The 14,274-nt window shown below is 40.6% G+C and overlaps 1 protein-coding gene across 1 annotated transcript in view; it reads left to right on the forward strand.

The window, feature by feature from the left end:
* The window catches only part of LOC145990540 (uncharacterized), a 66,729-nt gene that overhangs the window by 46,166 nt on the left and 6,289 nt on the right, over positions 1 to 14,274 (forward strand). Inside the window, exons 7-10 of the mRNA XM_083126233.1 lie at positions 5,566 to 5,677; positions 7,119 to 7,280; positions 11,515 to 11,637; positions 13,648 to 13,991. Coding sequence (XP_082982359.1) covers positions 5,566 to 5,677; positions 7,119 to 7,280; positions 11,515 to 11,637; positions 13,648 to 13,991 — 741 coding nt within the window. The remainder of the gene's footprint in view (positions 1 to 5,565; positions 5,678 to 7,118; positions 7,281 to 11,514; positions 11,638 to 13,647; positions 13,992 to 14,274) is intronic.

Here is a 14,274-nt window from a genome sequence, read left to right on the forward strand (position 1 = left end):
TTATTATGAAAGTACAAACTTCGATCGTTACCTTGTCGCCTATAGCTCTCTTGGTTAGCTCCAGATTGCCTATAGTTGTTTCTGGGATTCCTAGCAGCTGGTTGGCCCATAAGCCTCTCTGAAGCTACTGTTTGGGTAGATGAATCGCTGCATGACTTATTTTCCATAGACACTTGCCTTACAAAATGCCTAGATTTTTCGAACCTATTCGAGTTGTACTCCCCACTTATATAATCACCAGGTAGTGACAAAGATTTGGTTTTATCACTAGAATATAAGTCTATTGCCCTGAGTTTTTGTGTTAATTGTTTAAGGTTGGAAATTTCGTGGCAACCCACATTCTTAGAAACTGTTTCTGGCAATTGCTTCAGAATTACTCTTATTATCTCAGCTTGTTTAGGCTTTTCTACAAGGTTGCAATATGATGAATATACCTTCAATGCGTACGCTTCTAATGATAAACCAGAAGATGTGTTGTATTTACGAGAACGCAAAACTGCCAGTTGGCTTTCTAACAAATCATTCGAAGCAAATTGTTCAAGAAACTTGCACACAAAATCATCATATGATGAGAAATTCCGTCTTTCACTATTGAACCAATACGCTGCAGTATTGTAGAAACATTTGTGAATAACTTGCAGGCGATATTGCGAAGATACACCAATCAAATTTAACATTGTTGTCAGCTGGTCTATAAACTCCCTAGCTGATTGTTTCGAGACGTCACCTCCAAAACGTGGTAACTGGCTTAGCTCATTTACACGAATAACTTTACCCGGGCATTCTCCAAATGGGTTTCTTGCAGAAATATTTGTATTACATTCTGCACGCGCAGGTTTACAAAACTGGTTTGATTCAAAATTTGGAGACTCAGAATTCTTAGAAGCAATGTTAATTGGATTATTCAAAATGTCATTTCTGGGAATGTAATTTTGATTACAAAACATCGGACTCATTGAAGTTGTAGTATTTGTATTACCAGCTACAGTATATAATGGCTTCTCACATGAAGGTATATGCTGAAAATACATTTGTGAAATTGGATTATTTGAATAAGCTTTCGTTGTACAACACTGAGTTTCATTATGAAAACTGGCATTCAGAGGACTTCCATAACCATAATGGTTAGTAGAACAAGGTTCATTGTAATGCACTCTATATGCATTCTCCGAAAGTGCGAGGTCCCTATTGGCCAACGGATGTGTAGTGAAATGAGCAGGTGATTCGTTACGTGATGGAGGATCCCACAAATAAGATGTATTGGAAAGCCTATAGGTAAAATCAGTTGCAAAAGAAGTAGCGTTCTGACCTGATTTACGTTTAGTAATTACAGGTACATCAATATCAGATGAATCATAACCCGAAGAACCAACACCACGTTTGTCACTAGCCCGAAATTTAACATTTCGTGATCTTCGATTTGAATTTGCATTATTTGTTTGACAAGCCACATGCTCAGTTTGTTTACTATTTCCATCCTCTTCGCTCAGTTCTCGTCCTCCATTGAAAGTTTCGTTAGCAACACTGTTGCTGATGGCATTGCCTTGCTCCAAAGAAATAACCCTATCTCTAAGGTCATTTACCAAGGTTTCAGAGCTACATGTAGCAGTCTGAACTACCTTCATTCTATCTAATTCCGCATTTAATGTTTCAATCCTAACCTCATGTTGAGTAAATTTCTCCATAATTTCATCATTGCAGACTTCCAACCTTGCCAACTTTCCGTCATGACTCTTCATTTGTTCTTGAATAACTGAAACTTCGACATGCATTGTACTAATACCTTCATCCAATTTACACCTCAACTCACTGCTAACATTTTGACAAGTTTGGGCAACATCTTGTAACGAATGTTCAATATGATCAAGCCGGCCGTTAAACCTAACATTATGCTGCTGTAATTCATTTCGAATGGCTTGAAACTTCTCTTCCAGATTTTCATTATTTTGTTGCAATTCCCTTTGTAATATTTCATTATTTTGTTGCATATCCTTTTGTAACTCCTTTTGTAACATTTCATTATTTTGTTGCAATTCACAGCGAATGTTCTGTTGCAACTTTTCTTGAAGATTTTCATTATTTTGCTGCAAACTTTGGGTAACCGTAACTTGAAATGCAGCAATAATCTTGTCCAAGTTGGGATTCACTGTACTTGTATAAGATTTTAACAAAAATGGATCAAAATCTGGTTTACAAGATTTACAAAAATAGCTTTCATTAGAAGAGCTAAATATTACCCAGTGCATTACAGTCAAACCTCTGCACTCCAAATGTTCCCATTTATTGCAGCCATTGCACTTCACAAGACGAGAATCTGCTTCAATGTTACTGCAACAAATAATATTCTTCGTTGGGTCAGCATTTTCTTCAATAGTTTCATTTTCCCTGAAACTATCAACGACATCGGATCTTAAGAAAACTCCCGTTCTTAAGTTGTAAGAATGTTGCTTCCGATCCATTATTTAAAGTAATCAGAAGATAACTTCCATACTACATATTCACGAATCCTGGCTGAAGGTCGCCATAATTGTTGCTGTTAGTTTTGTATTAGCAACTAAAACAAATATTATTTGTTTTAGGAAAGAAAAATACTGAAATCTACTTACGAATTGATGTATATTACACTATATCCCATAATACATAGTTAGAACAGTAACAGTGATAATGAAATGTCTTTCTTCTTATCAAAGATTTTTATCATTAATACAACTTAATTGTGAATGTTATAAAAAGATGACAGTCACAAAATGCAAACAGGGAAAGGGAAAATGCAAACAAGGAAAGAGGGAAAGGGAAAATGCAAACAAGGAAAGAGGGAATGGGAAAATGCAAACAAGGAAAAGGGAAAGGGAAAATGCAAACAAGGAAAGAGAGAGAAAGAGAGATATGAAATAATAATGGAGATAGAAAAAGGTAGGTGGAGTGAGAGAGTGACCGTGAGTGAAAGGGAAAGATGGAGAGAGAGAAAGAGAAGGAGAGAGTTTCAAGAAGAGAAGATGAAAACTGAAGACTCTCTCTTTCTCTCTCTCTCTCTCTCTCTGTGTCTCTCTCTCTCTCTCTCTCTCTCTCTCTCTGTGTTTGAGAGAGAGAGAAAACTATTCTGATTCTAGCAACACTGGTCTCATTCTGCCTCTCATCAATAGATACTTGGGTGGAAGATTTTGGTTAAAGCAGGCACAGTGTTATGCTGCTCGCATCATGTTTGAGAATGTGTGAGACCCCACCTCCTCTTGTGCCGATGCAATGCAGAAGGAGAATCGTTTATTTTTTTAAATATGAATTTAAACCTTGTAATTGTGCGAAACAGAATAGCTAACGACATTATAAGGAATACAATGAGTGTATGCACTGCAGCTATTAAACATCCGTTAAAGATCTCACCGAATAATTAGCCTTGTTCCAGGCATGGAAGCGGAAACGTGAAAGTTAAATATACATATTTATTTCCTGCATCGTTGAGCCATGAAGTGAATACTTTCATCAGTATTTTTTCATGTTTGGTTTGTAATATCGGCTTTAATTGTGCACTAGTCAGGTAAGGTAAAGGTAAATTACCCACTGCACATTGCATCATGCCACGAAAGCACATTTCGTTCATTTCTGGAGGTGATGTGATCAACACCACGCTCCGGTCTACTTTACCCCTCAGAGCTAGCACAGGTACACATTTATTAGTGGCTGGCTGAGCCTCAGAGCTGCTCAGGAACATTGCTGGATAAATTCCGACTGACTCGAATCAGGGTCACCCGTGCTACTCAGGTTTCGAGTTTCTAGATGTAAAATGGGAACCATTTCCAAAAAAGCAACAACTAAGTAAAATTAGTAAGGTAAGATGAAATATATATAAAGTAAAAATCACAGACATGTATGGACGACGGAACGCAAGCCTCACAGAGGATTATACTGGCTGTGAGTTAAGACGCCAGAGCCTCGTTAGTTGGCAACATTGCAGCCCAAGCAGTGGCGGCGATTACGGGTACGTGGGGGGGGGCAGATTTTGCCACTATTGCCCCCGCACTATGTTAAACCTTATCTACCAAGAGAAAGTAAACTATCCTTCCTCTCCTGTTTTAGCACCTTGACCCCCCAGTTTTGAAACCCAATCGCCGCCACTACGTGGAAGGGAACCTGGAATTTGGGTACCTTCAGCGAACGTCACTCCATACACCCCGCGGTTCAACAAAGCACAGGGTAACTTCACCGTTATCTTACCTGACAAGGAACAAACAAATGTCAGTCTAAAGCCTGAATCACACGGAACTGAACTTCCAGTAGGAATGCCCTAGTTGGCGCTGGACTGGCTACCCATTTGCTAGTTTTTGCCTCACACGATACTTCTTACTGTACTTGTCGATAGACTTTTGTTCCCATAAGACATTGCGCAGAGCAGACAATCTGTAAAGGTGGACAAGCAATTTGAAGAAGGTTGTAGGATAATTACTGCTTTGTGCTTTTATTAAAAATTAAACAAGAAAAGTATTGGCTCGAGAAAAATATGTTAATCAATGCATGCCGAACAAGCTTTTTAATTAACTAAGGTATGCATATTCAATTGATACATGAGATTCGTAGGATTCATTCACAATTTTTTTTAAAAAATCAAACATTTAATTTAATACACTTGTAATAATAAGGATTTTCATTTTCGGCTAATCATATCTGCCATGTACACATCTCATCGCTTTGCATAAATACCTAAATATTAATGAACTGAACACGAACGCATTGCACGCCATCTCTTTTCCTTTTTTTAATCGAGAAACTAACAAAAACAGCCAACACACGGAAACCACAAACAAAAAACTCCCCTTTGCAAACTCAGAGATTATCTTCACATAGCCAAACTTTGCTCTGAATGGCTGTTCCACAGAATCCAGTCGAGGAAACCCAGTAGCAATTAGAACATGTCCTTTTCCCCCAAACCAGTCAAGCAGCGAGCCAGTCAACCATCACATCCGGGCAGGTAGCCAGTTCAGCCAAAGTAAGTAAGTTCAGCGGCAACTAACCAATCAGTTCCGTGTGAATCGGCCATAAACTGATTTGGAACCTTGCCCCCCCCCCCCAGTTTTGGAACCCAATCGCCGCCACTGAGCCCAGGGTGGAAGGGAGGCTGACATTTTGGTACCTTCAGCGAAGGTCACTCCTTACACCCCGCGGTGCAAAAAGCACAGCGTAACTTCACCGTTACCTTACCTGATAAGGAACAAACAAATGCCAGTCTTTTTATGGTGATGGAAGGTTTGCACAATATCGCGATTTACTTGTATAACACACTTTACCTTGTAAACAAGGATTTCTGTTTCCACTGCCGTTGCAGTTCCAATTTTGACTATGGAAATAGGTAGCTTAATATTTTAGATTGGTTCGTAACATTATACATATCATTATTATTATTGCTTCTAATCTCTGGTTTAATTTCAAATGTGGTCATATGGTTTGATACGGCCATCTTGGAATTTAAATGTTTAAGTTGTAACGTACACAATGCTTTCCACCATATCTATTTGGTTGATAACGAATACTTATAATCACATTATCACAAAATTGAAATTATTTTCTCCTTAGATTGGTCGATTTCTTCTCTGTAAGAACGGACAACATAACCGACCCAGAAACCAACAATGGCGTCACATACCATCATAGTCGCCTCATGGGACTTGGTGATATCCTGAACACGGTAAGTAGCCTATGTACTTAAAGGCAGTGGCGGATAAATGCCTTATTCTCGCGGGATTACGTATGGGCATTCTATGTAGGGGAGCATTGTTGTCCCGCTGCTCATCAGGGAATTAGGGGTGTCCAAACTTTTTCTTATGCAAGGCGAGTTAACAACTTAAGTAATTGTCTGAGGAGCATATTAAACTCTATTTACACAAATATAATGTATTAAATAATACTTGAGGTTTTATAAGTACTATACTGAACGCAACTCCAACTGCCGGTTGACCTTGATGGCTGTTTCTGGCGCTTCCTGTCCCCCAATCACTTCGGGGGCGTGTGGTCCGATGGGCGTCAACAAATTCAGTTGCGAAGTAAAACCTGAAGGGATCACATCGCTCTCCCGAAGCAACGTTGCCAAGCGTACTTCTGTTTTTGCCAGTTGCCTTTATACGACTGTGTGTCCGCCTGCATTCCGACCTGTGGGTGGTCCTTCCGGAAACTTCAACGTGCAGAACCACGCGTGCAGTTGAACCTGCTGATTTCTGGTGCTGACCGAGAAAACTCTTTCTCCCTTTATAGTACGTTTGGCAACATGTGGTGAACCCAGCGCTCATTTGTTTCGTGAAGCGAACAACGCTCGGTACCTTGTGACTCGAAAATGCCCGATCTTAGTCGAACAAAATTCAAGTGATCGCTGATTCGCTGTTTCCCAGCCGCCAGTTGGAGTTGAGTTTAGTATAAAACCGACCACGTAAGAAGTCGTGGCGGATTGAATTGACTCGTGGGCCGTAGTTTGGACGGACATTACTTAATCTATTGCATATCTTATATTTACTAGTTCAGAAGTTGTAAAACTTTGGACATATGATTGAATATATCGAGACCCTTCTTACCGAACACATTTCCCCTCCTTGTCACGGGTGAATTGAGGAGGAGAGGATGGTGTGATTGCCCCCTTTTTTCGACGACTACTAATATTAATTACTGAGATAGCTACAATTAACTATATCTTCACTGATACACAGTAAAACAAGACTTATCCTATAGCTTAAAATAGGATCCGAACCACTGTACAAGACGCCTCCACCGGGTTTCGAAATCAGAATGCTTGATTACAAGGTGTCAAGTTTAGCACTCTGGATTCGGTTTCCATTTCCGGTGAGGTTCTCACTTTGAGTTGTGGGTTGAGTCCCGATTAGCCTTTGTGAACTTAAAGTGAACTTTAAACAAGATTTATTTGCATGTTTGCTGTAATTTTGTTATTTTACGTCGCATTTGTGACACGTTTGGCTAATCGCGACGAAGATGAGTGATTAAGCGGTGCCTACAGAGAACATCCATACCCAAACCGAGATTCGAACCCTTGAACTTCGGTGGTGAGTTCGATCACTTAACGCGCTACGCTATACCGAAAAAATTATGAAAATGAACTTAATTTTTACCTTCTTTGATTACAGGATTCCATAGTAGATCTCTTAATAGGACTCGGCGCTGAGAGATCAAATATCATCATCAATATTCCGTCAGTTGCTGTGTCCTTCAAGCTTCAGAACGAACAGTTGAACAGCGTCCGGTCACCCATCATTCCTAATTCTCAGTCGTTGATAAGTTATCAGAAGGTATGTCTAGTTGCATTACTTTGATAAATTCAGAACTGGAGGATTCATTTGTCAGGAAGAAACATTTTTTGTTAGGTTGTTACACTGGGAAAACAGGAACTACGTTGCTAGAAATTACAGTAAAATTTACAACAATCTACCGTTTAATTTAGGCTAGTAGTCTGCCTGTTACGTTTACAAAAACGGGACGCAACAATGTTTATTTAAATTTGAACGTGTGCCATAAATATATTTTTAAAACTAGATCACTAAAATTACATAATAAGGGCACATATGTAATGAATGTCAATACTTCAAATACGTAATGCCAATTGTTACAGTTATGGCCGCGGTGGCTCAGTCGGTAACGCGTCTGACTACCATGCTCAAGGTCCCGGGTTCGATCCCCGGCCGGTTCAAATCCGGGAACTTTTCTAAGGTTGGAAGAGGCCCCGGCGCCCACCCAGCGTCGAATAACATGGGTACCTGGGGGAAACCCTGGGGGGTAAAGGCGGTCAGGGGCGTGATGCTGAACACATCACCCCCACTCACGACAGGATCAAGAAAGTGTGGGGCGTTACCCCCACACCCCCTATACGCCTTCATGGCGTGGTGCTATGCACAGGGGAACACTTTACCCTTTTTACCAATTGTTACAGTAGTTGGATAGCTGTGTAAATTGATGGTCTCAGACAGTCATTTCTTCAGTCAACATTTACAGTGTACAGGGAATAGATGTCATATTTATGTAAACATTTAAACGTTCTTGTTGTATGAAAAAGTAACGGAAAATATTGCTTTTGTGATATTATCCACGTTTGGTGAATATTCGTGAATGGCAGAAGGTTATGACGGACTTTGAAAACTGAATCCGAAACTCAAGTCCCCTTTCTTCTTAATAAGGTTGTCTGTGACATAATTGACATTTAATGAATGAGTATACGTGGAATTAGATTGAAATACCAAGAATATGAAACGTCAAAATGATCAATGTAATGTTCAATGGCATTACTAACTAACTAGCTCACTCACTCTCTAGCCTTCTGAAACCCGAATGTTTATGGCCGCTGCAGCACAAGCGCTCCATCTGTTCCTATCCAGGGCAAGATCAATCCAATCTTTTGCATCCTTACTGTATTCCCTTAAGCCCATCTCAACATTATCCCTCCAGCTTCGTCTTCCTACAGGTCTCTTACCATCAGGTTTCGCAACAAGACTAACTAGCTCACTCACTCTCTAGCCTTCTGAAACCCGAATGTTTATGGCCGCTGCAGCACAAGCGCTCCATCTGTTCCTATCCAGGGCAAGATCAATCCAATCTTTTGCATCCTTACTGTATTCCCTTAAGCCCATCTCAACATTATCCCTCCAGCTTCGTCTTCCTACAGGTCTCTTACCATCAGGTTTCGCAACAAGAATACTTGGCTATCTCATTAACTGTAGACTGAAATGCCACAGGTCCGTAAAGGCTCAGAACATCCCAGGAGGAACCGAATTTAATATCCTTATTCCTAATGTAGATCTTATCCAGGGACCTCCCAAAGTAGTCCCCGCCCATAGATCCGAATGGGGGACTATTTTACCTCCGGAATATTTTACCTTGGGAACATCCATGGCCTCATGTTCCTGTTTCCTGACATAAATTTGTCACCTCTACGCCTATCCCCCAATATGGAGAACCACACCTGTTGTTGGTCACGGATCCCTCGGATCTAGCTGGGAGGACCACAAGTGACATTACAAATGTGTACTAAAATATTACGTATGAAACCAAACTACAAATGTAAATTTCTTCACTCTAAACACATGTAATCTATACAGGGTGACTGGTAATTAGATGTATTCCCTGAAAGAGGTTAAAGTAGAGACAATTTGCAATAAATTTGACCATATGATACCCCGTCCGAAAATTAGTAGTTTTCGAGATAATCGAATTTCAATGGTTTTTTTTTAAAAAAAATGACAATTTTCCACGTAAAAAGATGAATGGAGAAAAAACTGCTCATTGTATGGAACATATTTCAGCGTTTTCTGATAGCTAACAAATAAGTGGTTTGTTAAAAAAAAAGTTTTTCCCAAAGAACAATCACATGTAACTAACGGGTGGGTCTAAACTTACAAGTGATGATAAAAAAATGCACTCTTAGTTTACTTGGCAACGAATTAATAACAAAAATGGTATGACACGAAGCGTACAAATTACTTAAATTACTTCCTTGTGACATCTGCTATCCAATAAGGTACAAATGTTGCTAACATACACATTTGTGTACAAGAAATAATACTTCATTCATCTTCATGTGAATGGAATCAATGAACAATACAATTAAAGAACATTACACGTCTTGCTCAAAGTGGGCACCTCCGTTACGAATGCAGCCAGCACGCAGGTTTTTACTGACATTTGGTCTCGCAACTCGTGATGTGATGGTGTCCTTGATGTGTTGATCAGCTGTTAAGATCCTCTCCCTGAGCTCTTCTTGCGAGTTTACTTGTGTCTTGTCATGAGGCTCAAAATGTAAAAGTCGCAGATAGCAGATGTCACAAGAAAGTAATTTAAGTAATTTGTACGCTTCGTGTCATACCATTTTTGTTATTAATACGTTGCCAAGTAAACTAAGAGTGCATTTTTTATCATCACTTGTAAGTTTAGACCCACCCGTTACTTACATGTGATTGTTATTTGGGAAAAAACTTTTTTTTTTCAACAAACCACTTATTTGTTAGCTATCAGAAAACGCTGAAATATGTTCCATACAATGAGCAGTTTTTTCTCCATTCATCTTTTTACGTGGAAAATTGTCATTTTTTAAAAAAACAATAGAAATTCGATTATCTCGAAAACTACTAATTTTCGGACAGGGTATCACATGGTCAAATTTATTGCAAATTGTCTCTACTTTAACCTCTTTCAGGGAATACATCTAATTACCAGTCACCCTGTATATATAAATTACTAGCTGCTTACCCGGCGTTGCCCGGGTATTTATATATCCCAATCTTCTATTAGACAGGAAAATAATGAATTCGGTATTTAAAAGTATAAGTACAGTATACAAATTATGAAGTAAAATCTTTTACATTCACTATAATATTAATTTAACTCAAAACTTGATTATAAACAACATTTTTAGTTTGACCTCCAGCAGCAAGAATAAATAAATTGAACGGCATTGGGAGTGTCACTATTCATCTTAGCGACCCCGCAAACTATGGATTCCACACTAATATCGGTCGTTTTCGATTATTTTTCCATGTCACCCCTTCCCACCCCCACTCTTAGGGGTGCCAGGGGTGTCTTAGCCGCACAGAATTTATTTCCAGATTATATATCATATGTGTACCAAGTTTGGTTAAAATTGCTTCAACCATTTGAGTTATATGCCGGAACAAACATACGCACATCCACTTTTATATACAGGGTGCCTCAAAACTAATATCGCAAACTGACACAGGTGAAAGTACATGATAATAGAAGCAAAAACGTCTCAGTGAACATGGGTCCGAAAACGAGCCGTTTTCGAGATAATTGCGAATGTGTGGTTATAAGCCGTCACTGACTTCATTGTTTGTAAACGTCGTCCTAGTTGGTAACATGCTAATAATGTGTGCGAATGTGTGGTTATAAGCCGCCACTGACTTCATTGTTTGTAAACGTCGTCCTAGTTGGTAACATGCTAATAATGTGTGCGAATGTGTGGTTAGAAGACGTTACTGATTGCATTTTGTAATCACAGAGTGCCTTATCCATCCTGTTTGATTCCCACGCCAACTCTCGTAGCATTTTACCAACTAGGACGACGTTTAGAAACAATGAAGTCAGTGGCGGCTTGTAATCACACATTCGCGATTATCTCGAAAACGGCTCGTTTGCAGACCCATGTTTACTGAGACTTTTTTGCTTCTATTATCGTGTACTTTCACCTGTATCAGTTTGCGCTATTACTTATGAGACATCCTGTATATAATAATAAAATAAGACAGAAGATAAGACTGCCATTCCCGTTGTATGTCGAAATACGTTGAACAGTAGAGCACCTTTTATTTTTCAAGTACATTCTAAGTCATGGAGTAAAGGCTGGCTGAGTTAGCGAAAGCCGTGGTTTGAATGACTAATTTAGAACGATTACAATTAAAAATGCATATAAAAACGCCTGGTTAAACTTTAGTTGTTTAGTGAAGAAGCAGTGATCGATAAGTAAGAATCGCAAGAAAAGAATAAGAATATGCCTGACTTTACGTAATTTCTTTTCAGCTCTGCTCCTTGTTGAGTAGTGGACAATGGACAGTGGAGAGGGACGATGACCTCACGGCACCCTACGCCTTCCAGAACTTCAGCTGGGTCGCTTTTGAGGATAAAAGTAGCGTTGAGATTAAGGTATTCGAGTTTTACATATGCATATTTATAGCTAGAAACTTTAAGATGCAAGTCATTACAATATACAAAACACAAGATGTATAGGGTGAGGGAGTCAAACGGGAAGATTAAAAAAAATCACAAAAATTAGAGAGAGCTATCTTAGTTAATTTTTGAACATGAATGTACTGTACATGAGGTGAAATTACTAGTGTACCTGAAAAATGTTCATTTTTTGAATATGGTGTCAGTAAGATGGCGTCCTAGGTGTTGCACACATTGTCGGAGTGTCAGAGTAAATTTGCTCATGACGTTATGCTGACATATTGGTAACCATTTTCCTACCTGCCTTCGATGACTATGACCCAGATGAAGAAACAGTCTTCCAGCAAGATGCTGCAACTAGCCATACTGCCAGAGTGTCTATGGACGTGCTTAGACTCGCATTTCCTGCTCGTCTCATCTGCACATTCGGCGATATTCCGTGGCTTGCCCGTTCACCCGATTTGACGGCTCCTGACTTTTTCCGGGTTACCTCAAATCCAAAGTATTCAAGGACAACCCTCCAAGAACCAGGGATGATTTTGAAGGAGCGAATTCGGCAAGAGATCCACAACATTCCGTTGGAGATGCTACGAAGCGTCATGAGCGGATTTACTCTGAGGTACACTAGTAATTCCAACTCATGTACAGTACATTCATGTTCAAAAATTAACTAATATTTGTTCTCTACTTTTTGTGATTTTCTTAAATCTTCCCGTTTCACTGCCTCACCCTATACATCTGAACTAAATTGTCTATGTAGCTTCTCAAATACAGTCTGGGTCAGTTGCGACTAAGGACGCTAGTGCGCATGCGCTAACTGGACGAGTCTACTGGCAAAATAGGAGTGACGGTTGCAAGTGGAACGCAGACGGGAAAACATGTGTTGAATTGCTTATTGTTGGGAACGTTTTCAATTTACACCCTGTCCCGGGGAATCTATGGAGAGAGTGAACGAAAACAAGCACAAGCAGCACTCGAGAGGGGAAAACGCGGCTACAGCTACCAGCCGTTTGCAGCAGCACTCACGGCTTTGTTCCGCCCACTCGCTTTCCCCCCCTCTCTACCGTTATGCGCGGCCTCGCTCCCCAGAATCCCGGGACAGAGTGTAGGCTATTTGGGGGGGGGGGGCAGAAGGTGGGCTAAGACAATTTCACGGTGTGGGTTCGATACCGCTCTAGCCTGTAACAACGCCCTTGATCTGTAACAAGTAAAATGTCCATTTGCCAGTTTATAATTACTGGATGGAGCATTTCTGCCTACCTAAAATGACATACACTCTCTCACAGTGGATTTAACTTTTAATTTACCATAGCAATACATATAATTTGTACATTGAATTCACATTACTTGCATACACTATGTAGGGAAAATAATGTTGCACATTAGCAATGCATTACGCCAGATGGCGTCGGATGCTTTGCATGTCACGTACAAGCGTTTCAGCAGTTATGTTCGCAAGTTCTTTTCTGATTCTTGCCATCGTTTCTTCAACATTTCCAACTCTGGTTGCAAACATTTTGTCCTAGCCCCGGGAAGGATCAAATCTGGGGACAGTTAAGTCTGGTGATATTGGAGGCCAAAGAATGTCACCAAAAAGCGAAAGAGTCCTGAGAAGAATTTCTTCAATGCGTTCTTGCTGAGGTGACACGGATGCGCCGTGGCTCCATCCTGTTGATACCAAATTGCTTGCAGTTGACATTGAGTTGGCAGCTCAGGAATGACAAAATCTCGCACCATTTCTGAATAGCGTTCCCCAGTCACTGTGGCCACAGACTCTTTCAAAAACTTCTCTACACAAAATATACTTTGCTGCATGCCCCAGCACTCGTGGCTACCAAAATCGAGGATTACAAGGCACTCAGCTCAAGCCTTCGTTTTCCCCTACTCCTCAAGTCGTACAGTGTTTCCAACTCGCCAGCCTAAAATGCTTCCCGCTGTAGTACCAACTGAGTACTTCTCAAACACGCATCTTTTGTATGTTTTCAGGGCAAATACGTTCTGCTGAAGGATCTAGCTGGCGTGGGCATCTATCCTCTTGACGCAGACGATGCTAGAGGTGCGTGCGGCCAGGGAAAGCACCCTTTGACCACAGCCTTGAGGGGAACCCTCACCTCCCTCGCTCGGAAACCTCGCCAGGTGGTGCTTCAGAGCCTCGAAGCCGAGCTCCGGGGATTCCCGGCACAGCCTCTGCCGAATCTTCAGCTCTCACCATTCCGAATTGTGAGGGTGATCGACCAATCAGGAGAGGTGCATGTGGTCAGAGAGGACACCGCGACAGAGTTCGAGTGCTCGCGCCAGGGTTACTACAGGCATCCACGAGGTTGTAACAGGTACGTTAACTGGACATCTGGCCACAACATGTACTTTTCGTACAATTAGACGATGATAATTCAAAATTTGGCACTTCTCTCAGAACTTACGTCCGTCTGCTGGCTGACAGTCAAAAATGAAAACAGGCTGGGCAATGGGACCTTATAGTCCACCCTTTTCAGAGTAGGAATCTCTTGGGTGAATCTCACCAAATGGTTGATATTTTGTAGTAGAATGCTTTGTGTATCAATTTTTCTTTAATCTCAGACAAAAGAGGTGTTAAGGTGGGCCGCACGCACCTCT

This window comes from Lepisma saccharinum, chromosome 7 (genome assembly GCF_977018435.1).
Source record: "Lepisma saccharinum chromosome 7, izLepSacc3.1, whole genome shotgun sequence".
NCBI lineage: Eukaryota > Metazoa > Arthropoda > Insecta > Zygentoma > Lepismatidae > Lepisma > Lepisma saccharinum.